Source organism: Mus musculus, chromosome 7 (assembly GCF_000001635.26).
Source record: "Mus musculus strain C57BL/6J chromosome 7, GRCm38.p6 C57BL/6J".
In the NCBI taxonomy this organism is placed as follows: Eukaryota; Metazoa; Chordata; class Mammalia; order Rodentia; family Muridae; genus Mus; species Mus musculus.
Genome location: NC_000073.6, coordinates 9816500 through 9842362, shown reverse-complemented (window position 1 = coordinate 9842362; position 25863 = coordinate 9816500). Strand labels below are relative to the sequence as shown.

At 36.0% G+C, this 25863-nt stretch overlaps 1 protein-coding gene across 2 annotated transcripts; it reads left to right on the top strand.

Moving 5' to 3' along the window:
- Nucleotides 1–1037: 1037 nt before the first annotated feature.
- On the top strand, nt 1038–25581 carry Vmn2r47 (vomeronasal 2, receptor 47). Of its 2 annotated transcripts, none has more exons than XM_017321897.1 (6): nt 1038–1234; nt 4085–4376; nt 12447–13259; nt 14794–15021; nt 20658–20781; nt 24827–25581. In XM_017321897.1, exons 1-6 carry the CDS (start codon nt 1038–1040, stop codon nt 25579–25581), a joined length of 2409 nt encoding a protein of 802 aa, XP_017177386.1. The 2 variants fall into 2 exon arrangements, with proteins under 2 accessions (XP_017177386.1, NP_001098621.1); NM_001105151.1 differs by having other exon boundaries at nt 24677–25581.
- Nucleotides 25582–25863: the final 282 nt, after the last annotated feature.

The window sequence follows — 25863 nt, the reverse complement described above, 5'->3', positions numbered from 1 at the left end:
GGGTAGAAAGAATGTATAGGAAAAGTTTACACATTGAACCACAGTGTCCCGTCATAGTCACTACTTGTTTCTAAGATATTTAATAGCTATTTGTAAATAAGATTCCTTAACAGCCACTACCTCAATGTAAAATGACAAAAAGCAATGTAGGAAAACAAATATGATGTAGAATAGATGCTCAGCCTAGGATATTAAGTTGAAAAAAATTGAGCACGTGGGAGGGACATAATGGTTTGGAACTCAAATATTAACGTGACTTTTTCATTAATAATTAATTTTTGGAAAGTCGAGTGACTTTTCGTTTCATTGGAAATAAAGAACAAAATATCGCATATTTTATGGGTCTTGTTGAGCCTTTAAAACTCAATCTTTACCATGTAAATTAACGGTGGATATGTGAAGAAATGTATGATTTCAGATAGAGCTGGATTACATATACTTTGGATTTGATCTGTTTATAGATTCTCAAGATAATGGAAGCACAGGTCTTGTTTAGATATTTCTGTCACTTAGTGACATAGTCCACACTCTACATGGTCTTTGGATCCCAGTGACTATAAACATGAGTCTGTGTTTCCCTGACTTGGACTGTGTAATAAAGTATACTGTATGTCCTCAGTAGCTCCAGTTTTGATATTACTGGATGTCTCACTGTGAATAATGTGATACAATCCACTGACATCATTTCTAACTGTGTTCACATAATCAGATTGTTGAAACTTTTCAAGGACTAAATTTGAACACAGGGGCTTCCTTCCACAGATTCACAAACATGAATGATATCATGGAGACTGAGTATGAATTATCCTCCTAAGTATTTACCTACATGTGTTTATTACATGGGCTGTGGACACCAGTTGCAGAAGAAAGTATTTAAGTTTCTTCCAGGGCTCAGGAGAAACCTGAAAATAAAATGAGTCATGAATATGCAATAAACCTCACCTTTGCACAAAGAAATAAAAGCTGGTAGAAATCTGATGTGCTGATATGCATGGCACTTCAAAATCCGCACTGCCCAAGTTTAAGGCAGGAAAAATATGTTCATTTTCATGGGAGTCTTCTTCCTCCTTAATATTACACTTCTCATGGCCAATTTCATTGATCCCAGGTGCTTTTGGAGAATAAATTTGGATGAAATAACGGATGAATATTTGGGATTATCTTGTACTTTCATCCTGGCAGCAGTTCAGACACCCACTGAAAAAGATTATTTCAACAAGACTCTTAATGTTCTGTAAGTAAATTTGTATTTTAAATTGAAATGAGAACATCAATATTTCTTCAGTGCTTTGAGGATGAAGATTAGGCAAATTCTTGAGTCTTCTGTCCTGGTGCTAAGTCTGAAAAACAACCTTAAATCTTTTACAGATTTAATCCAATTTTCTCCATTTAATTAATCCAGTGGAGGTTTTGTTTTTCCTCCAGGTGGCTTCTAATATAAAGGTTGGAAGCTTTGGAATAAAGGAATATCTACATTGATCTTTAACATAAAGCCCTCCTTTTGATACTTTATATTGCACTCTAGACAGAGATGACTTATTGAAATTGATCCTTTAATATTGCATTATGTTTTATCCAAAGTACATGTAAATAAATGGTCATGAATTCTGCTGACAGTCCTTCCATAAGTCTGCTGCTCCAGTAATATTCATGGCACATATAGTTGTCAAAAACTGTACATACATACAAGCTTACTGTCTCAAAGTCATTGTATGTGGTCACTTATTCACTTCTAAACCTTCATCAGTTTTGGAAAGAGAAGATACCTGGACTCAGAAATTCCTATTTCATATGAATGCCTTTGTATGTATATGAGCAAGGAATATTTTGCTCATTAGGGGTCAAGACTTCGAAGTATTTTAAAAGATAAAGTCCAAGAGCACTGTGGCTTCGTACTTCACACTATTTATGTACATTCACTGGCTTTTATGTTTTGCAAAGTTCAATTGGGCACTCTCTCTTTAGAGTAAACCATATTTGGAACATATGGAATCCAATGATATGATTACATTCTTTGAATAAGCAGGCTATCAATAAGAGTGGTGACTGCTTATTTCACTTATCACTGGCATGGGTGACAATTGTATTGTGGGATAGTTGGAATGTTTGAGGACAGTGTTACAGGAGCTTTCTATTAGTTTTTTGTCATTATTTAAGAAAAATGTCTTCTCCATTCATGTATGAGTTGGTTAATCTCTGACCTTTTAAAATATCTAAATCTTGTGGGACTTATTTCAATAATTTTAGTAAATATTAGTGCATATGTTACCAACTTGGTATCAATACCAATTTTTGTGGATTGCTGATCATTGTTTTAAAACACAGCCTTTAGAAAACTAGGCTACACAGACATCTTAAGTAACTGATGTTTCCTAAATTTCAGTTATAGGTAGTAGTTTGAGCATTGCACAACTTCTACTCTCAAATTTATTTTGTATATTAGTAAAACATTAATTGAGATTTGTGTGTGTGTATGTGTGTGTGTGTGAGGTAGTAAAGAATAATAAAATGACCTATTTTATAGGGTATAGAATGAAAACACAAGAGTTGTATAATTTTTAGTGAAAGACTGTATTTACTTCACTCTAATCATTAAATATGTAGGTGTACATATATTGTTCATTGATAAAATTATATGAAATGACAAGGATAAAACAGGAGATACTATTTTTTTCATAAACATAAATGAAACCAATGTGGTATTATTCCATTCCCATGGTCTAGTGGTCCACTTTTTTTTTTTTACAAATACAATGAATATATCATATAAATTTACACAAAAAAGCTCTTCTATATTATAAGCATATAATACTGGCATATACAAATATCACGGATATTTCCTTATTTTCCTAGTTCTCAGTAGGATACTAGTACTGTTTTAGTGTAATGACAAAGGTTGTCAAAGATGTTTCCTAGAAATTAATTTATAATGAATAAAATACCCAGAGTGAATATATCACATTTCTTTGCAATTAGGAAGTAGGAGAATGATACATTAGTGGTGGGACAAGCCCTTAATCTCTGCACTAAACACCTGTCACTGCTGCATATCTGTGCATTTGAATTGAGGATAGTCTACAGGAAAGTATCTTATAGAACATTTGGATGTATTGCAATCTTATAACCTAAATAGTCCTTGCTCAAATACATACAAACTTATATATTGACATGTATCAATTACCAAATTCATTTTTGATATTTGAATTTAATTAAAAATAAAACTTTAGAAAATATTTTATTTCAATAAAAGATTGAAAAAATAACAGCATGAGGATAGATATGAAGGGATGTGTCAAGAATTTTGACCTCTAATTGTAAATGATTATAAGTACAGGAATCAAATGTTGCTGAAGAGAGAGACCGTTATGCATTAATAAATCATGGTTTCATTTATTTATATATTTATTTATTTATTTATTTATTTCTCTCTTTCTTTCTTCCTTTTTTTCTTTCCTTCTCTCTTTCTTTCGTTCTTTCTTACTTTTTTCTATTTTCTTTTTCTTTTCTTTCTTTTTTTTTTTTTGAGATAGGGTTTCTCTGTATAGCTCTGGCTCTCCGGGAACTCACTTTGTAGACCAGGCTGGCCTCAAACTCAGAAATCCACCTGCTTCTGCATCCCAAGTGCCGGGATTAAAGGAGAATGACACCACTCCTGGCTATGGTTTCATTTCCTTAACCAATTCAGTTAATTTCACGAGAAAATATCATGAACTCAGTGGCTCTAATAACAAATACATTTATTGCTCAATAATTTCAAAATGAAGACATGATCAGAATTACTGTTTTGTCAATATCTGTGGTTATCTCTTTTCCTTCTGATCAAGCACTCAAAAACAAAAATGGAAATTATCTCTGTGGATGAGGTCAATACCATCTCTTAATTATGGGACCAACACTGTCATAAATTTTTAAAGTGCTTTCTATTTTCCAGGTCCATCTGTCAATCCAATCTTATAACAAAAGCCATTTGTTCCCGTCTTTAGATGTCAGATGCAGAAACTTCCAGTATAGTGTAGTGCTTCTATTGAGTACAAATGCTCATGTATAATCATCTGTCCATAATAAACACTGTATTCTTTTACAGAAAAACAACTAAAAACCACAAATATGCTTTGGCATTGGTGTTTGCAATGGATGAAATCAACAGAAATCCTGATCTTTTACCAAATATGTCTTTGATTATAAGATACACTTTGGGCCTTTGTGATGGAAAAACTGTAACACCTACACCATATTTATTTCATAAAAAAAAACAAAGCCCTATTCCTAATTATTTCTGTAATGAAGAGACTATGTGTTCATTTCAGCTTTCAGGACCCAAGTGGGATGTATCTTTAAGTTTCTGGATGTACCTGGACAGCTTCTTATCTCTGCGTGTGAGTTATCATTGGCCAGGAATTCTTAACATCATGTATTTTGGGGGGACTTTGATAGCTATTAAGAAAGTTAATGGATGTGGTTGGACTTATGCTTATGTCAATCTAGGTAGTTCCAGGATACTTACTATTTAGAAACATGATAGGACTTCTGCTAGAGGCTACCACCAGAAGTTGACAAATACCAGCACGGAGGAATAGAAGAGGCCATGGAGAATTGAGTCTGGCATGATGGAAGAGAGAATCTTACAGCCTTGACTGACTGTCAGTCAGAATGCTTCATTATTTATACCAAAATCAGCAAGCAGAGATTGGTTCATGCTGTTCCAAAACTTAGAGCTTATTATTTCTGTCCCCAGATAGGAGTTATCTTCATCTTGGTCATAAGATTAAATTATCATTGGTAAACTATGAAATAACAGAATTATGGTCACGTTATAAGTTTAGTCATCAGAGATAAACTGTGATGGAACAGAAATAAATTTTAACAACATTTTCTCTATAACTTACCTTTTAACTATCTGGAGTATTTTTTTTGTAAAGGCATAAAATACCATTCTTAATCTGGCAACTCATTACATTTCAGTAGTACTAGAAAGGATGAAAAGCTCCAAACCGGTCTGTGGAGTTAGTCATTTGACTACCTGTGATTGTATGTCGAACTATTAAAAGTCAGAATTTAAATTGACATTAGATCGCTGGCAAAAATTTCACACCCATAGTGCTATACCTTTAATAAGTCATTTTCTTTAATAATATGATGACATTATTAAAGTAATTAATTTAAATTATTATATTATTATCAGTATATAATATTATTATAAACCTTGTAGAATTTATTGCTATGTTTCATCTTGTTTTTTTTTCTTTTGCTTCCACACCGTAAGATACAAGATTAGAACTTCACAAGTGAACTTTTCTAAGAAAGAGGAGTTATGGGGTTCCAATACCTTGTTCTTCCATATTTTTCCATATGAAAAATTTTGCATCATTATAAGACACTTTTTTTTGGTATGATCCTTAATTTCTTTCTTTCTTTTTTTATTAGGTATTTTCCTCATTTACATTTCCAATGCTATCCCAAAAGTCCCCTATTCACCCATTACCACTTTTTGGCCCTGGCATTCCCCTGTTCTGGAGCATATAAAGTTTGCAAGTCCAATGGGCCTCTCTTTCCATTGATGGCCTACTAGGCCATATTTTGATACATGTGCAGCTAGAGACAAGAGCTCCGGGGTATTGGTTAGTTCATAATGTTGCTCAACCTATAGGGTTGCAGATCACTTTAGCTCCTTGGGTGCTTTCTCTAGCTCCTCCATTGGGGGTCCTATGATCCATCCAATAGCTGACTCTGACCATCCAATTATGTATTTGCTAGGTCCCTGCATAGTTTCACAAGAGACAGCTATATCAGGGTCCTTTCAGCAAAATCTTGCTAGTGTATGCAATGGTGTCAGCATTTGGAGGCTAATTATGGGACGGATCATGGATATGGCAGTCTCTAGATGGTCTGTTCTTTTGTCTCTGCTCCAAACTTTATCTCTGTAACTCCTTCAATGGGTGTTTTGTTCCCAATTCTAAGAAGGGGCAAACTGTCCATATTTTGGTCTTCATACTTCTTCAGTTTCATGTGTTTTGCAAATTGTAACTTATTTCTTGGGTATTCTAAGTTTCTGGGCTAATATCCACTTATCAGTGAGTACATATCATTTGAGTTCTTTTGTGATTGGGTTGCCTAAATCAAGATAATGCCCTACCAGTCCAACCATTTGCCTAATAATTTCATAAATTCATTCTTTTTAATAGCTGTGTATTACTCTATTGTGTAAATGTACCACATTTTCTGTATCCAATCCTCTTTTGAGGGACATCTGGGTTCTTTCCAGTTTTTGGCTATTATAAATAAGGCTGCTATGAATATAGTGGAGCTTGTGTCTTTCTTACTAGTTGGAACATCTTCTGGATATATACCCAGGAGAGGTATTGTGGGATCCTCCGGTAGTACCATGTCGAATGTTCTGAGGAACCAACAGACTGATTTCCAGAGTGGTTGTACAAGCCTGCAATCCCACCAACAATGGAGGAGTGTTCCTCTTTCTCCACATCCACGCCAGCATCTGCTGTAACATCAATTTTTGACCTTAGCCATTCTGACTGGTGTGAGATGGAATCTCAGGGTTGTTTTGATTTGCATTTCCCTGATGATTAAGGATGTTTAACATTTTTTTGGTGTTTCTCATCCATTCGGTATTCCTCAAGTGAGAATACTTTATTTAGCTCTGAGCCCCATTTTTTAATGGGGTTATGTGATCTTCTGGAGACCACCTTCTTGAGTTCTTTATATATATTGGATATTAGTCCCCTATCTGATATAAGATAGGTAAAGATTCTTTTCCAGTCTGTTGGTGGCCTTTTTGTCTTATTGACGGTGTGTTTTACCTTACAGAAGCTTTGCAGTTTCCTGAGGTCCCATTAGTCAATTCTCGATCTTACAGAACAAGCCATTGTTTTCTATTTAGGAAGTTTTCCCCTGTGCCCATATCTTCGAGGCTTTTCACCACTTTCTCCTCTATAAGTTTCAGTGTCTCTGGTTTTATGTGGAGCTCCTAGATCCACTTAGATTTGACCTTAGTACAAGGAGATAGGAATGGATCAATTCGCATTCTTCTACATAATAACCACCAGTTGTGCCAGCACCATTTGGTGAAAATGCTGTCTTTTTTCCACTGGATGGTTTTACGTCCCTTGTCGAAAATCAAGTGACCATAGGTGTGTGGGTTCATTTCTGGGTCTCCAATTCTATTCCATTGCTCTACTTGTCTGTCACTATAACAGTACCATGCAGTTTTTATCACAATTGCTCTGTAGTACAGCTTTAGGTCAGGCATGGTGATTCCACCAGAGGTTCTTTTATCCTTGAGAAGAGTTTTTGATATCCTAGGTTTTTTGCTTTTCCAGATGAATTTACAAATTGCTCTTTCAAATTCCTTGAAGAATTGAGTTGGAATTTTGATGGGGATTGCACTGAATCTGTAGATTGCTTTTGGCAAGATAGCCATTTTTACAATGTTGAGCTAGGTAATCCATGAGATGGGAGAACTTTCCTTCTTCTGAGACCTTCTTTAATTTCTTTCATCAGAGACTTAAAGTTCTTATCATACATATCTTTCATTTCCTTAGTTAGAGTCATGCCAAGGTATTTTATATTATTTGTGACAATTGAGAAGGGTGTGGTTTCCCTAATTTCTTTCTCAGCCTGTTTATTCTTTGTGTAGAGAAAGGCCATTGACTTGTTTGAGTTAATTTTATATCCAGCTCCTTCACTGAAGCTATTTATCAGGTTTAGGAGTTCTATGGTGAAATTTTTAGTGTCACTTATATATATTATCATATCATCTGCAAAAAGTGATAATTTAACTTCTTTTCCAATTTGTATCCCCTTGATCTCCTTTTGTTGTCAAATTGCTCCGGCTAGGACATCAAGTACAATGTTGAATAGGTAGAGAGAAAGTGGGAAGCCTTGTCTTGTCCCTGATTTTAGTGGGATTGCTTCCAGCTTCTCACCATTTACTTATCTGTTGGCTATTGGTTTGCTGTAGATTGCTTTTATCTTGTTTAGGTATGGGCCTTGAATTCCTAATCTTTCCAAGACTTTTATCATGAATCGGTGTTGTGTTTTGTAAATGCTTTCTCCTCATCTAAGGAGATGATGATGTGGTTGTTGTCTTTGAGTTTGTTTATCTAATAGATTACATTGATGGATTTCCATATATTAAACCATCCCTGCATCCCTGGAATGAAACCTACTTGGTCAGGATGGATGATTGTTTTCATGTGTTCTTGGATTTGTTGAGCGAGAATTTTATTGAGTATTTTTGCATCGATATTCATAAGGGAAATTGGTCTGAAGATCTCTACCTTTGTTGGATCTTTCTGTGGTTTAAGTATCAGAGTAATTGTGGATTCATCAAATGAGTTTGGTAGAGTACCTTCTACTTCTATTTTGTGGAATAGTTTTGCAGAACTGGAATGAGGTCTTCTTTGAAGGTCTGATAGAACTCTGCACTAAACTCATAAGGTCCTGGGCTTTTTTTTGGTTGGGAGACTATTAATGACTGCTTCTATTTCTTTAGGGGATATGGGAATGTTTAGATCTTTGACTTGATCCTGGTTTAACTTTAGTACCTGATATCTGTCTAGAAACTTGTCCATTTCATCCAGGTTTTCCAGTTTTCTTGAGTATAGCATTTTGTAGAAGGATCTGATGGTGTTTTGGATTTCTTCAGGATCAGTTGTTATGTCTCCCTTTTCCTTTCTGAATTTGTTAATTAGGATGCAGTTCCTGTGCCCTCTAGTGAGTCTGGATAAGGGTATATCATTCTTGTGGATTTTCTCAAAGAACCAGCTCCTCATTTGGTTGATTCTTTAAATAGTTCTTGTTTCCATTTGGTTGATTTTGCCCCTGAGCTTGATTATTTTCTGCCATCTTGTCCACTTGGGTGAATTTGCTTCCTTTTTTCTAGAGCTTTTAGGTGTGTTGTCACGCTGCTAGTGTGTGCTCTCTCCAGTTTCTTTTTGGAGGCACTCAGAGCTATGAGTTTCCCTCCTTCAAATGCTTTCATTGTGTCCTAAAAGTATGGTTATGTTGTGGCTTCATTTTAATTAAACTCTAAGAAGTCTTTAATTTCTTTCTTTATTCCTTCCTTGACCAAGGTATCGCTGAGAAGAGTGTTGTTCATTTTCCACGTGAATTTTGGCTTTCCAATATTTATGTTGTTACTGAAGTACAGCCTTAGTCCATTGTGGTCTGATAGGATGCACGGGACAATTTCAATATTTTTGTATCTGTTGAGGCCTGTTTTGTGACCAGTTATATGGTCAATTTTGGAGAAGGTACCATGAGGTGCTGAGAAGAATGTATATCCTTTTGTTTTAGGATTAAATGATCTGTAGATATCTGTTAAGTCCATTTTTTTCATAAATTCTGTTAGTTTGACTATGTCCCTGTTTAGTTTCTGTGTCCACGATGTGTCCATTGATGAAAGTGGTGTGTTGAAGTCTCCCACTATTATTGTATGAGTTGCAATGTGTGCTTTGAGATTTACTAAAGTTAATTTAATGAAAGTGGCTGCCCTTACATTTGGAGCATAGATATACAGAATTGAGAGTTCTCCTTGAAGAATTTTAACTTTGATGAATATGAAGTGTCCCTCCTTGTCTTTTTTGATAACTTTAGTTTGGAATTCAATTTTATTCGATATTAGAATGGCTACTCCAGCTTGTTTCTTCAGACCATTTGCTTGAAAAATTGTTTTCCAGCCTTTTACTCTGAGGTAGTATCTGTCTTTTTTCCCTGAGATGGGTTTCCTGTAAGCAGCAGAATGTTGGGTCCTGTTTTTGTAGCCAGACTGTTAGTCTATGTCTTTTTATTGGGGAATTGAATCCATTGATATTAAGAGATATTAAGGAAAAGTAATTGTTGCTTCCTATTATTTTTGGTTTTAGAGTTGGCATTCTGTTCATGTGACTGTCTTCTTTTTGGTTTGTTGAGGGATTACTTTCTTGCTTTTTCTAGGGTGTGGTTTCTGTCCTTGTATTGCTTTTCCTCTGATATTATCCTTTGAAGGGCTGGATTCGTGGAATGGTTATGTGTGAATTTGGTTTTGCCTTGGAATGCTTTGGTTTCTCCATCTATGGTAATTGAGAGTTTGGCTGGATATAGTAGCCTGGGCTGGCATTTGTGTTCTCTTAGTGTCTGTATAACATCTGTCCAGGATCTTCTGGCTTTCATAGTCTCTGGTGAAAAGTCTGGTGTAATTCTGATAGGCCTGCCTTTATTTGTTACTTGACCTTTTTCGCTGACTGATTTTAATATTCTATCTTTATTTAGTGCATTTGTTGTTCTGATTATTATATGTCAATGGAATTTCTTTTCTGGTCCAGTCCAGTAGGCTTCCTGCAGGTTCATGGGATTCTCTTTCTTTAGGTTTGGGAAGTTTTCCTCTATTATTTTGTTGGAGATATTTGCTGGTCCCTTAAGTTGAAAATCTTCATTCTCATCTACTCCTATTATCCGTAGGTTTGGTCTTCTCAGTGTGTCCTCGTTGTTCCGTATTTTTCCACATGAAGATGTTTAAATCATTATAATCGCTTTTTTTTGAAGTTATATTTTATTTATTTATTTATTTATTCCATTTTTTAATTAGGTATTTAGCTCATTTACATTTCCAATGCTATACCAAAAGTCCCCCATACCCACCCACCCCCACTCCCCTACCCACCCACTCACCCTTTTTGGCCCTGGCGTTCCCCTGTACTGGGGCATATAAAGTTTGCGTGTCCAATGGGCCTCTCTTTCCAGTGATGGCCAACTAGGCCATCTTTTGATACATATGCAGCTAGAGTCAAGAGCTCCGAGGTACTGGTTAGTTCATAATGTTGTTCCACCTATAGGGTTGCAGATCCCTTTAGCTCCTTGGGTTTTTTCTCCTAGCTCTCTGGCTAGGAATTTCATAAATTCATTCTTTTTAATAGCTGAGTAGTACTCCATTGTGTAGATGTACCACATTTTCTTTATCCATTCCTCTGTTGAGGGGCATCTAGGTTCTTTCCAGCTTCTGGCTATTATAAATAAGGCTGCTATGAACATAGTGGAGCATATGTCCTTCTTACCAGTTGGGGCATCTTCTGGATATATGCCCAGCATAGGTATTGCTGGATCCTCCGGTAGTACTATGTCCAAATTTCCGAGGAACCGCCAGACTGATTTCCAGAGTGGTTGTGAAGCAAATTCACCCAAGAGGAGTAGAAGGCAGGAAATAATCAAACTCAGGGGTGAAATCAACCAAGTGGAAACAAGAAGAACTATTCAAAGAATTAACCAAACGAGGAGTTGGTTCTTTGAGAAAATCAACAAGATAGATAAACCCTTAGCTAGACTCACTAGAGGGCACAGGGACAAAATCCTAATTAACAAAATCAGAAATGAAAAGGGAGACATAACAACAGATCCTGAAGAAATCCAAAACACCATCAGATCCTTCTACAAAAGGCTATACTCAACAAAACTGGAAAACCTGGACGAAATGGACAAATTTCTGGACAGATACCAGGTACCAAAGTTGAATCAGGATCAAGTTGACCATCTAAACAGTCCCATATCCCCTAAAGAAATGGAAGCAGTTATTGATAGTCTCCCAGCCAAAAAAAGCCCAGGACCAGACAGGTTTAGTGCAGAGTTCTATCAGACCTTCAAAGAAGATCTAATTCCAGTTCTGCACAAACTATTTCATAAAATAGAAGTAGAAGGTACTCTACCCAACTCATTTTATAATCGCTTTTTAAAGTGGACAAAATACCATTCAATCTAACTTCATTTCTATATATTTTCCTCAGGATGTACAACTTATGAATCCCAATTATTTTGCACCAGAATTACCTGGGTATATATTAAGAACAGTTTTTCTAATCCAATTTGCTGCTAACACTTTTAGGCTGCAAAATCTAGTTTACATTTTTACAAATACTTTGATCTTATTGTCTGTTTCCTGGGGAGGCACAGAGGCAGACATTGCCAGAGTAATTCAGAACAAAACCTAAAAAGAAGATCTTGGCAGCTTTATGTGAGTCACAACATCTAGTGTACAATATTACTTTCAAGTAGGACAATATAAAAATATCTCTTCCAAATGCTGTATCAGTATTATGTACAGGACTCTACTCTTCATTTTAGTAGTTTTATGGATTATGGCATGAAAGTCTTTTTAATAAATATTAATCAAATATCCCCAAATTGTAAAAGTATAAAAATCCCTTCAAACATTTGAAACAGAGATATCAAGACTAAAACTGAAAGACAGAAAGGCAGTCATTATAACATCTGAATACATTTGTAACATCTTTGTCAAACAGCTATGCTTGCTGTTCCCATCAGAACTGGATGTGCCAGGCTTCCACGTTTGCTCATTTGAATCAGAGAGAAAAAGTCACAGGTAATCAACTGTTTGCAGGTAAATATGATTACAAGTGTTTTTACATGCACCACACCTCATGCTGCTCTCTGTGTTTTAGATCCTTCAGCTTACCTATGGACCTTTCTATTCTATCTTCAGTGATGATGAACAATATCCCTATCTCTATCAGATGGCCCCAAAGGACACATCTCTAGCATTGGCAATGGTCTCCTTCATACTTTATTTGAAATGGAACTGGATTGGCCTTGTCATCCCAGATGACGATCAAGGAAACCAATTTCTTTTAGAGTTGAAGAAACAGAGTGAAAACAAGGAAATTTGCTTTGCCTTTGTGAAAATGATCTCTGTTGATGATACTTCATTTCCACATAAAACTGAAATGGACTACAACCAAATTGTGATGTCATCCACAAATGTTATTATCATTTATGGAGAAACACGCAATTTCATTTATTTGATCTTCAGAATGTGGGAACCTCCCATTTTACAGAGAATATGGATCACCACAAAACAATTGAATTTCCCTACCAGGAAGACAGACATAAGTCATGGCACATTCTATGGATCACTTACTTTTCTACCCCACCATGGTGAGATTTCTGGCTTTAAAAAGTTTGTACAGACATGGTTCCATGTCAGAAACACAGATTTATATTTAGTAATGCCAGAGTGGAACTATTTTAACTATGTAAGCTCAGCATCCAATTGTAAAATACTGAAGAACAATTCATCTGATGCCTCATTTGATTGGCTAATGGAACAGAAGTTTGACATGACCTTTAGTGAGAATAGTCATAACATATACAATGCTGTGCATGCCATAGCCCATGCCCTCCATGAGATGAATCTGCAACAGGCTGATAATCAGGCAATAGGCAATGGAAAAGGAGCCAGTTCTCACTGCTTGAAGGTAAAAGTTTCTTCTATTGGCCGAGGTTTGGTATCTTCAATTGCATAGTTGTTTAGAGTCTTTCAGATGCCCAGACATAAAGAAATAAGAAATATTTTCCAAAATAGATAGGTTTCCCGAACATTTTACCTTAACAAAAGCAAATCTATAGATTGTTATGAATGTGATTGAAAAAAGAAATCACAGATTAGCAATGAAAATGTTTGGTTTTATACAGAGCAAACAAATATCTATTAGCATGCCCCTTCTAATATTGGATATAAAAAGTCTTTCCTCATTAAATTTCTCCATGATTAGAAGATGAGTTTTTATTTATATTTGTCAATTATATGGAAATCATTTGGAGGAATTATTTTCATTAGTGTAATCCAGTGATTCTGCAAAGAGTGTAGGCTCTGGAGAACATTCTGGGTTTTCTGAGAGTAACTAAACAAGAAATAGTGTTGGTATTCATTTCTGTCTGTAGAAATATGTTTATATGTGTGAATGTATGCTTCTCACTGAGTATATGTATATTTTCTACTCTTTCTGTGTATCTGCATTCATATTTGTGTTACTTTCAACATATATGTTTATCTCTCTGTATGAAAGTGGAATTGAGCAACAATTATTTCTATGTAGGAATTTCTTTCTATAAGTGTTTGTTTATATATGTGTGTATGTTTCTTTGGGGTTTTGATAGAGTAGGTTTCATTGTGTACAATGTATGTATTTTGTAAGTGTTTATAAGTACTTATATGGATTTGTACCTGCTTTACTATGTATGTGTCTGCCTATTTCTTTGTACTTGGCAAGGCCTTTGCCTTCCTTTTTGTCTTTAGGTGTGAATATAAAACTCTCTGTGTGTCAATATTATTCATGGCTGTTCCTTATATATTTATACCACTCCCCGTGTTTTGCTGTCAGCCTCCCTCCCTCTCTCTCTCTCTCTCTCTCTCTCTCTGTGTGTGTGTTTGTGTGTGTGTGTGTGTGTGTGTTTGTGTGAGTGTGTGTGTGTATGTCTGTATGTCTGTATGTGTAGTTGTATGTGTGCCAGTGTATTATTTTGTGTGATTTCATATCTGTCTTTTTATTTGAGTGGATATGATTGTCACTTATGTGAATGAATATTTACATATGTGTGTCAACATGTACGTATATTTGTTTGTAAATGAATGTATAGATGTATTATATGTGTGACATGGAAAAGATGTGAGCCACTCTAGGTGTCTGTGTGTATATTCGTGTGTTTGTGTGCGTGTGTTTGGTGTGTGTGTGTGTGTGTGTGTGTGTGTGTGTGTTTGTGTGTGTGTGTGTGTGTGTGTGTGTTGCATACCTGTGTTTGGATCTGCATTTTTCACTGTGTTTGGAATTCTTCACTGAGAAAACTGAAATTCTTGTAATATTCTGATAATTTCATTTATGCAATTGCATTTGTTGTAATTCCTCTCTTCCTTTCTTTCTTTAAATACATTTGCCTTTGCTATGAAATCAGAATGAATTTTATGACTTGAAGGAATGATACATACATTATAGTGCAATGCTTGTATTTTAGGTAAACTCCTTTCTAAGAAGGACCTGCTTCACTAATCCTCTTGGGGACAAAGTGTTTATGAAGCAAAGAGTAATAATGCAGGATGAATATGATATTATTCACTTTGGGAATCTCTCACAACACCTTGGGATTAAGATGAAGTTAGGAAAGTTCAGCCCATATTTACCACATGGTCGACACTCTCACTTATATGTAGACATGATTGAGTTGGCCACAGGAAGAAGAAAGGTAAGTGTGTGCTAGCTTACTGGTTTATAATACAGAGCAGTAAACAGTGTCAGATGAATACACGGCAACACATTGAAATGAACAATTTAGTCACATAAGGAACCAATTTCTAGTCTCCTGTATGATATTTCATTTTTCAGTTTTCACATTTTTACCAATTATTTGAAGATTTCAAACATGCATAAAATATACCTTTGTCATACCAGAACCATTTTTTGAAATTTAATAAATGAAAAAAACCTGTTTTTCACCAGTTTGATATTCTTTCCTTTAAATTAAACAAATTTTTCTTCACATAATTGCTCTAATGAAACAGTAATTTCCTCCCTTACCTTAAACTACTGGAACAGGTATTGGTATGAAATAGGCTAATGTTACAGTTATGAAACACCAGTAGTCATAATTGCTATCCCTTGTCATTATATCCAAAAGTGTTTACCATATAATAAAAGGACATTCAACACATTCACTAATGAACACAATTACAGAAAATCATATTCATAGAAACAAGACTTTTTAGTAAATTTAAAGATTCCATTCACTCTTTTACATAAGATGACCACAAGGTCAAAGGAACCTATAGACAGCACTAGAACAACAGAAAAAATAAAGGTTATTAACACACCTCAAGTACAGCAATAACAGCAACCAGACAAAATCATCAAATAATTTTCAGTTATAATTGAACTTTTTTGTTAACATTCTCTAAATGAAATCAAAGACAACAAAACTGGATTTTTTTAAGACATTCCTAAGTTGCCTGCAGAGGGTAGGAAGACACATTCATATACAAGAGGAGAACTTTTCTTTATTAAAAAATGGAGGAAAACAGTATAATGTTTAATAAGAGGGAAAAAGGTAATTCAAAAACAATATATTTGATGGATATGTGTGGAATAATTCTTTACAAAAACACCTACCAAAAGAACACCACACACAACAGAAAGATCATTCTCTGAGAACAGGGAGATTTTTTAAAATTTTAATTGTTTTATTGATTGAAAATAACTTGTATTTCTCACATAATATATCCTAATTACAGTTTCCATTCCTTCTATTGGGATATGAACAATTGTCAGTTTTACTGGCAAATATATCATAGTTAATATGCCTATTTCCTTTCCTTATTATCAGATCCTCTTTATGTCACTCATTAGAAAATGACAGGATTCTATGAGAGAATAATAAAATACAACAAGTTTAAACAAATCTAATCCATCATAATAGAACAAAATTTTCATAACACATTCTGGTACCTAGACATATGAAATTGAGCTAGATGAAAAGACCACGAAATACTATTTCATACCTCATACGAATAGTAGTGAATGAAGCATGAGTTAGTGATAGACAATTGAGTGACAGTTATTCCCAGTTTAGTACTAAGAATATTTTATTTTGAAAATATAATTCTAACTGTCAATTTGACAATCAGAACATCTGGAACTACTGATATAAATTATTTATTCCACATTTGCATGTGAACAAACATAAGAAGAAGCACCTATAAACTATTAATGTCAAACTGCAAAAGGAATTCCTTGGACAAAGTGATGTTATATATAAATGGGAATTCTACACAAACACCCTGAAATAGACTGTCCTTTTCAAAGCCAGCCAAAACATAAAAATCTGGTAGTCAAACACTGTTGGTACCTTCTTTTATCACTGATTAACCATAGCATAATTACCAAATACAAGGGACAGTAGGAAAATTTTTGTGACTCACAAATGCCCTGTTCTCCTACCTCGAAATTAATCTTATATAAACTGAATGTACTCAGGACAATGTGAAAATATAATCACATTGATATTTGAGCCCAAATGAGACCAACTCATTGATTCCACTTGTCTATTCAATCTATTGTAGACAGGATTTCTTGAGGTTTGTGGGATGAGACTAATTCTCAGCGTTGCTTGCAAACTAATCAGAGTTAATACACCTCCACAACTGCTGATAATCCTGGCTTGCTCATTCTTTTTTTCTACTTTGGATTTTTGTCAACTCTTTATCATTCACTCTGAAAATTGTTATTTTTGGAGCTGTGCTACTTATAAAATATTTAGGAAGCACTACATGGCAATAAATGAGTGTTAGATACTCCTCATATGTATCTATGTGGCGCAATGCATGAAAATATAAGTATCATTAATCGCAGTATACTTTAATACAAGTTTATATAATATTAAATATATGTATATATATATATATATGTATACACACACACACACACACACACACACACACACACACACACAAATTTATTATTTTTTACCTTTGTGCCTTGAATAGGGCCTGATATGTAGTACGGCTTTTATGGGGAAAATTTGCAATCATATTCCTAACATTCAACTGGTATAAAACAGACTAAAGCCAAAAAAAAAATCAAAAACAGAAAAATCAAAACAAAACAAAACAAAAAACTATATTTATTATCAGGCTGTCATGGAACTCATTCTGTAGACCATGATGGCCTCAAAATCAAAAATCTGCCTGCCTTTGCCTGCCAAGTGCTGGGATTAAAGGTGTGTGCCACCACTGCCCAGCTGCCTTTGACTTAATAAAAGTAAGACATATAAAGCCTTTACAAAAAAATAAAAATAAAAAATAAAAAAATACCTGCTCTTATTTTACTGTTGTTTATTATATTCTTAGAGTTGAAGATTGAACCTAGTATGTGTTAGGCTAAAAGCTACCCATGAATTATACTCCCATTTTTATTGTGATTTTGCTATTTGTGGCTTTTTTCAATTTTTTAAATAGGAGATTTAATTTATTTACATTTCAAATGTTACTCCTTTACCCTGTTTCCCTTCCACAAAGCCACTATACCATCCCCCCTTACCCTGTTTCTTTGAGGATGCTCTCCCACCCAACTACCCACTCCTTCCTCAGCACCTAAGCATCCCTCTACACTGGGGCATCAAGCCTTCACAGAACCAAAGGACTCCCCTCCAATTGTTGCCAGATAGGAAACTTTAACTCCTTCAGTCCTTCCCCTAACACCTCCATTGGGGTCCCTGTACTCAGTTCATTGGTTGAATGTGAGCATCCGTATTATTTCCATTAGACAGGAACAATTCTGGGTTAAAATTTTGTGGATGTGTGGGTGGCCCTATTCCTCAACTGGGGGCGGGGGGGCATGTATAACCTCTGGTTATGGTATCAACAGATTCTTCCTCCCGATTCTAGGATATTTCAGCTAATATCATCCCTGTGGGTTCCTGGGATTCTCTTGATTTCCTGGCATATGGGACTCTCTGGTTGCTACCCAAAGAACCCATCCCTGATTGCTATACACCTCTGTTCAATTTCCTGACCTGTGTACACATCTTCCATCTTCTACCATACCTGATTCTGCTCCTATTTCCCCCCTCCCCCTGTTTCCTTCCTCTAAGGGAGAATTTATTTCAGGGATGCAAGCATACTTCAATATATGCAGTTCCATTAAATGCAATAAAAGACAAAATATAGAATTACATTGTTTTCCAAAAGCCTTCAGAAATGGCTCTTAGACAACTCCAACATTAATTCAAAGATAAAGAAACAAAAATAGTGATAGAACAGCAGGAACCTATATTGATATTAGGACATTTTATTTCACAAAACTATTCACAATACTATAATACATGCAGAGAAAATTTTATCTATGAAAGTCAGAAAAAATGTCAGGTTGTTTTTGTGATTCATGTTTTCATCCAAGCACTTTAGAGACAAAATCTGAAAATCTCTGTCTGTTTCTTCCGAGTCTACCCTATATTGTGAGTCCAAAACAGCCATGTGTGATATGGAGACACTACCTTAATATAAATTATCATAAAGTACAAAAGTATGCAGACTTTCCATACTCCAACACAAAATAGTCTTTCAAATATAACAAAGGGTTAATATACAGTTAAAAAAAATGATGGGAGCCAGGCATGTTGGCACATACCTTTAATTCCAGCACTTGAGAGGCAGAGTCAGGCAGATTACTGAGTTCGAGGCCAGCCTGGTTTACAAAGAAAGTTCCAGGACAGCCAGGGCTATATAGAGAAACCCTGTCTCGAAAAAAAAAAATAAAGAAAGAAGGAAAGGAAGGAAGGAGGGAGGGAGGGAGGGAGGAAGGAAAGAAAGAAAGAAAGAAAGAAAGAAAGAAAGAAAGAAAGAAAGAGGGGAAGAGGGGAAAGAGGGAAAGAGTGAAAGAGGGAAAGAGTGAAAGAGGGAAAGAAAGAGGTAAAGAGGGAAAGAAAGAGGGAAAGAGGGAAAGGGAAAGGAAGGAAGGAAGGGAGCAAGGGAGCAAGCAAGAAAGAAGGAAAGAAAGAAAGAAAGAAAGAAAGAAAGAAAGAAAGAAAGAAAGGAAGGAAGGAAGGAAGGAAGGAAGAAAGGAAGAAAGGAAGAAAGAAAGAAAGAAAATGATGGACAGGGGAAATATATTCTGATATTTGATGGGAAAGTGTAAGACCCTTTTCAACAATATCAAAAATATAGAAAGAATTCTTCAAATCATCAATTAACTTTAAACAATCTAATATTTATCCAGCTTTTTCCAATATGTGAAGCCACTATAGAGCATTTTGACGTCATGGAATACTCCATATTCAAGGTCGCTACGGATTAATTTATCATCTCCAACCATATTAAACCAGTGTCTGCATACTCCACTATTTTTATATACATTTTCTCTTGCTTTGCAACAGTAATTTATTTGAGGTCATATTTGTTATCTGTGACTGAAGGATATATTTTTTCCTATTACAAATTTCTTCAAATACTAACTTGCTTCTCTGTTGATTTAATTAAACTTTGATAATAAGGAAAGTGAGGAGGAAGGTGTGACTTGACATATGCCTTATAGTTATAGAAAGACGGGTGTGGATATCAGGAAAAGAACTAAAGAATAGATTTTTTTCTTTATGATAAGGCAAGGCAAAATCTTTTAATATCAGTTTCCCAGAACATTTTTCTGATTCTCCCATTAGTGGAAAAACTGCCAACATTACTTTAGGCTGTTTTTTTTTTTTCCAAGAGATCTTAAAAGAACACTACTTACTGGATCAACTGTCCACAGTAAGATGGGCATTCTTATATCAATTACCAAAGAAGAAAATGCTTCAAAGATATGAGGACAGGCTAGTGTTGGCTGAGAAAATATTTCAATTAAGTTTCCTCTTTCCATAGCACTTAGTACCAAGTTGAAAATACTTAACTAAAAAACATCCGGTTGCAACTTCTGTAGTTTTCACATACAGCTCAATATCAGCTCTTTTTCCTAAATTACTAGACACTCAGATAATATGCAACATTTCTTCAATGCATTTCCAATATTCAGTTCTGGCCATTAAATAATGGACATTGTAAAATGTCAATCAGGGGCCTGGTGGTGGTGGCACACACCTTTAATCCCAGGACTTGGGAGGCAGAGGCAGGTGGATTTCTGAGTTTGAGGCCAGACTGGTCTACAAAGTGAGTTCCAGGACAGCCAGGGCTACACAGAGAAACCCTGCCTCAAAACACACTCACAAAAAAGACCAAACAAATAAATGTCAATCAGATTGTGTGAATGAAATGAGCTTATTGAAATCTTAAAGTGCTAATCTAAAACATAAAAGAACCTTCTAAAATTCGTTACCAATATGTGTGTAATTTTTCTCAGATGCCATCCTCTGTGTGCAGTGCAGATTGTAGTCCTGGATTCAGAAGATTATGGAAGGAGGGAATGGCAGCCTGCTGTTTTGTTTGCAGCCCCTGCCCTGAAAATGAAATTTCTAATGAGACAAGTGAGTGTTTGCTGCTCTGATATATTCTGAAGATATGTATTTCTCTTCCATCACCCTGGAATAATGAAGTCAGCTAAAAGGCAACTGCAGATATAAAGTATATTACTTATCAAATTTACTACTTGTAGATACAAAAATCCTTAACAAAATGTTGCAAAAGCAAAGAAACATGCCTGGAGCCTTGACCCACATAGTGACTCATTGAAAATTCATGGAAGATTTTATTTCACAAATACTTTAGAAAATATAACTGCAATTTGCAGGAATACTGCACAAGATTTTCCAAACAGATAATCTATTATAAAACTACATGTACATTTAGATTTTAGTCACTAATTTTGTTAGTATTGATTTACTCATATTTCATGAATCTATCTATCCTAAATATGATTATGCACACCATGTACATATAAGAGCCCATGAAAAACTGAATATTATATTTAATCTACTGGATTAGATCATGAGATGACTAGGTGCAAAATCCATGTTCTCTGTAAGATTAATATAGAAGACAAAAGTATTTGCAAATTTATGAAAAAATGCTAAGTATGCGATATTAAGAGGGCCATGTTCAAACCCAGATGTAGTAAGAATCCAGGATGTAGGGGATAAGAGTTGACCTGTCAATTGCAATATACCATGAGAGTCATATTCATTATATTACATACTACACCCATTATTAAAATAATTTTTTAGGGTTGGCAAAATGCAATAAGTTTATGGTTACCTTTTCAAATATTTTGCCTTTCCTTCTACATAATGAATTAAAATTCTTAAAAGACATATTATGCCTGTGAGACAGTTAAACAGTTAAATCATTTGTTGCTAAGGCTTACAGTTTGAGTTTATTCCCATGATGCATGGAGTAAAACCAAGCAATCTACTAAGTTGTCTTTTGAAGTCATACATTTTAACATATACTGTACTTGAAAACAAATTTAAAGTATACAAAATTGTATTAGATGTAAAAAAATTAATATGTACATCAAAATTTAATACAAAAATTCCATAAAATATTTTATTGCATTATTTGCTTAAGTGTGTGGAGTGGATAACACATATACAGGTGCACATAAGAGCAAATAATACTGCTGTCATTAAATTTATATTTATTTGTGAGATATCTGTCATGGGTACTGGGATCTGAACTCAGATTCTCTGGTAGAACAACATATTCTATTTATATCTAATCCACCTTCTTAGACTCTTAGGCAACTTATCAAATAATATCTGTCCACAAATGCATTGTTGTAGATGAGAATTCTGAAAACCAAGGAAGCACATCAACATTCTTTGAAATGACTTGTAAATTAAGTGCAATTACAATCACTGTTCATGTTGTTACCGAGTTGGGGATTACAATTTCAGAATGGAGTATAATTGCTTAACACAACCTATCTGGGTTACCACCCTTTCCAGAAGATTCCTTTGTTATTTTGCTGATTCTGTATCACAACACTGATTTCATCCTTGATTCTCATATGAATGAAGGTGAGGAAAGAATTAAAGTGCTCAGCTTTCCATATGAAGAAGGAATCAAGGTGAAGGAACTTTTAGTACAAAGTATCTACAGAGATATTTTTCCTTCAGTGCTAAAATTAGTGCACATCATGAACAATAACCAGAACTTTTGACTAATTATTGCCAGATGAGGAAACATCTTAGGGCTTATTTCATTAATATTTTCTACTATTCAAACATAAACATTATATTTCCTCTCATATCCCACCTTCTTATATGACTTATGACAGGAATCACTTAAATACAATAATGCAATATCTACCTTCACATGAACGCACATATATACATACAGCCTACCTGTTCAATTTTGTGTTGTTTCTGTGTCAACAAGTTTGAGCTAGTAAATTCTCCAGCAGCTATTATACAGCTTTTCCCAGTAGAAGTCAGAATCTCAATGTGTCATAGGGAATCAATTGATAAAATAGTCACTGATCTCAGAAAACAGTGAGTATAGGGTTTTGTATTTATAAAATATACCCAACCACATTGTGGTTTATGAATGTATCTTCTCTGAAATAAATAATCTACTTGATGTTAACATAGAACTAAAAAAATGGCTTAGGAAATCTTAGCTTTCTGATAACTTCTTTTTTATTTATTTTTTACATTTCATATTCCATTACCCATCCCCCCATACACCGACTGAATACTCCACATCCCACACCTTCTCCCCAACCCAAACTCTTCACGTTGAACCCCCATCCCCCACACCACCTTATAGGAACTAAAAGGGGGCCTGGGAAAAGAGGGGGGAGTGAGGACCCATGTCCAGCTAGAATTCCACTTATGCCCTGGACAGGCAGACTAGGGAGGGTTGCCAGACACTTTCCATTCAGCTCTGGGTGGGCATCCAAGCCTCTGACTCACTCAACAGGGGATGGACAAGGGGCAGCCCAACCTGGAGGCCCTGGGGCAACACCCTGTAGCCCAGGGGTTATGGGAGTGAGGGAAGAGGGAAGTCAGGTTCCCACACTGGCAAGAGTGAGCACAGCCTTGATGATGAGAGACTGTCTATGCCTTTAGAGCTTTATTTTACAAAGTCCAAGAGAACGAAACAATGTGGGAGAGAGGAAGGGGGTAGAAAAAAAGAGAGAGTAAGAGGGAGAGATTGAGAGGAGAATAAGAACAAGCAAACAAAGGAGGGGGGGGCAAGGAATGGCCAAACAACCCCTTTAAAATATGCTATCTTTTCTGTTGCTAGGTAACTGGGGAGGAGTTTAGCCTGAAGGTCAAAAGCTTGGGATATTGCCTACATGACTTCTAGCCTTGTTTCTCTTGTGGGGGCTGTAGTGGAAGGTAACTTAGGCAGGAGCCAGTGTTCCAGGACCATGATAGAACTCCTTCCCTTCTCTGTAGGTAAATTATGACCACTGAATCCCAGCTCGACTGGAGACCAGCCTGTCTGTGCATAGACCAATGCCCCACACCACCTGTCTTCTAAACTCCCTGGGGCCTTCAGTCTTTGAGGGTTAGGTGCACCTTCTGTGAATGAACACAAACCCAGAAGCCCTTTACTGTATTGGGGGACCCATACCAGCTGGTGTATGGTGTCTGTTTGGTGGTACATTGTTTGAGAGATTTCTGGGGTCAAGATTAACTGAGACTGTTGGTCTGCCTGTAAGATTACCTTATCCTCAACTACTTTCAGCCTTCCCTAATTCAGGAATTAGTTGCTTCTGTACACTGGTTGGGTGCAAATAACTGTATTTAGGAGGGTAGTAATGATAGATGCTTTTTGTGAGTGCTCCAGGGCCTCAGTAAAATGTGAGGCAATAAGACCTCCTCTTGACCTAGATCCCACTTTGGGCCTGTCATTGGACTTTCTTTTCCTCAGGCTCCTCTCCATTTCATCCTTGCATTCAGACAGGAACAATTATGGGCTGGAGATGTGACTATGGGATGGGAATCCCATCACTCACTTGATGTCCTGTCTTCCCGCTGGAGGTGGGCTCTTTAAGTTCCCACTATCTACTGTAGTACATTTCATCTAAGGTCTCTGACCTCCCAAGTCTCTGGTGCATTTTGGTGGGTCCACCCACCCTCCTATTACCTGAGGTTGCCTGTTTATATTCTTTTTGCTGGTCCTCAGAGATCGGTTCCCCTCTCACCTGCCCACACACCACAAACCCCTTTCAAATAACATCATAAATGATTCAATGAAGTTAAGTATACAAAGAACAAATTGCTTTGTTTTATTTCATTTAAATCTTTATGAACATTATGAATTGAAATCAATGCTCGGCAACAGCATCCTTCACATTACATATCAGCATCAAAGGCAGCATTGCAAGGCTTCTTTCATTACCCTTACTTGAATTACCTTGACAATAAAATTTCTGAAGCAGACCTAACTAAGCTTTCCTTTGGAAATCAGATATGGATCAATGTGTGAATTGTCCAGAATACCAATATGCCAACACAGAACAGAACAAATGTATTCAGAAAGGTGTCACCTTCCTAAGCTATGAAGACCCCTTGGGGATGGCACTTGCCTTAATGGCCTTCTGCTTCTCTGCATTCACAGCTGTGGTACTTTGTGTCTTTGTGAAGCACCATGACACTCCTATTGTGAAGGCCAATAACAGAAGCCTCAGCTACCTATTACTCATGTCACTCATGTTCTGTTTTCTGTGCTCCTTTTTCTTCATTGGCCTTCCAAACAGAGCCATCTGTGTCTTACAGCAAATCACATTTGGAATTGTATTCACTGTGGCTGTTTCCACAGTTCTGGCCAAAACAGTCACTGTGGTTCTGGCTTTCAAAGTCACAGACCCAGGGAGAAGATTGAGGAACTTCCTTGTATCAGGGACACCCAACTACATTATTCCTATATGTTCCCTACTCCAATGTGTTCTGTGTGCAATCTGGCTAGCAGTTTCTCCTCCCTTTGTTGATATTGATGAACACACTCTCCATGGCCACATCATCATTGTGTGCAACAAGGGCTCAGATACTGCATTCTACTGTATCCTGGGATATTTGGCCTGCATGGCACTTGGAAGCTTCTCTCTGGCTTTCTTGGCCAAGAATCTGCCTGACACATTCAATGAAGCCAAGTTCTTGACCTTCAGCATGCTAGTGTTCTGCAGTGTCTGGGTCACCTTCCTCCCTGTCTACCATAGCACCAAGGGCAAACACATGGTTGCTGTGGAGATCTTCTCCATCTTGGCATCCAGTGCAGGGATCCTTGGATGTATTTTTGTACCCAAGATTTATATCATTTTTATGCGACCAGAGAGAAATTCTACCCAAAAGATCAGGGAAAAATCATATTTCTGAACAAATATTTAGGAATTCTGTCAAATGTAAAGTTGGTACATACCCACCAAATATTGGGTTATAGTGCATGTGTCTAGTTTTAGAATCACTCTCACTGGTTGCTCTAGTGATATCAGGAAGTATCATATCTACTGAACTTCCCTACAGTGTCCATAAAATCTTGCACTCATTCACTTTCTTCATTTTCTCTCAGAGAACTAAACTCTCTAATTATTACAATTTTATTCTTTATTTTGCTTTCATGGAGATGGCCCTCTGGTAACAGCCAAAAAATGTTGATAA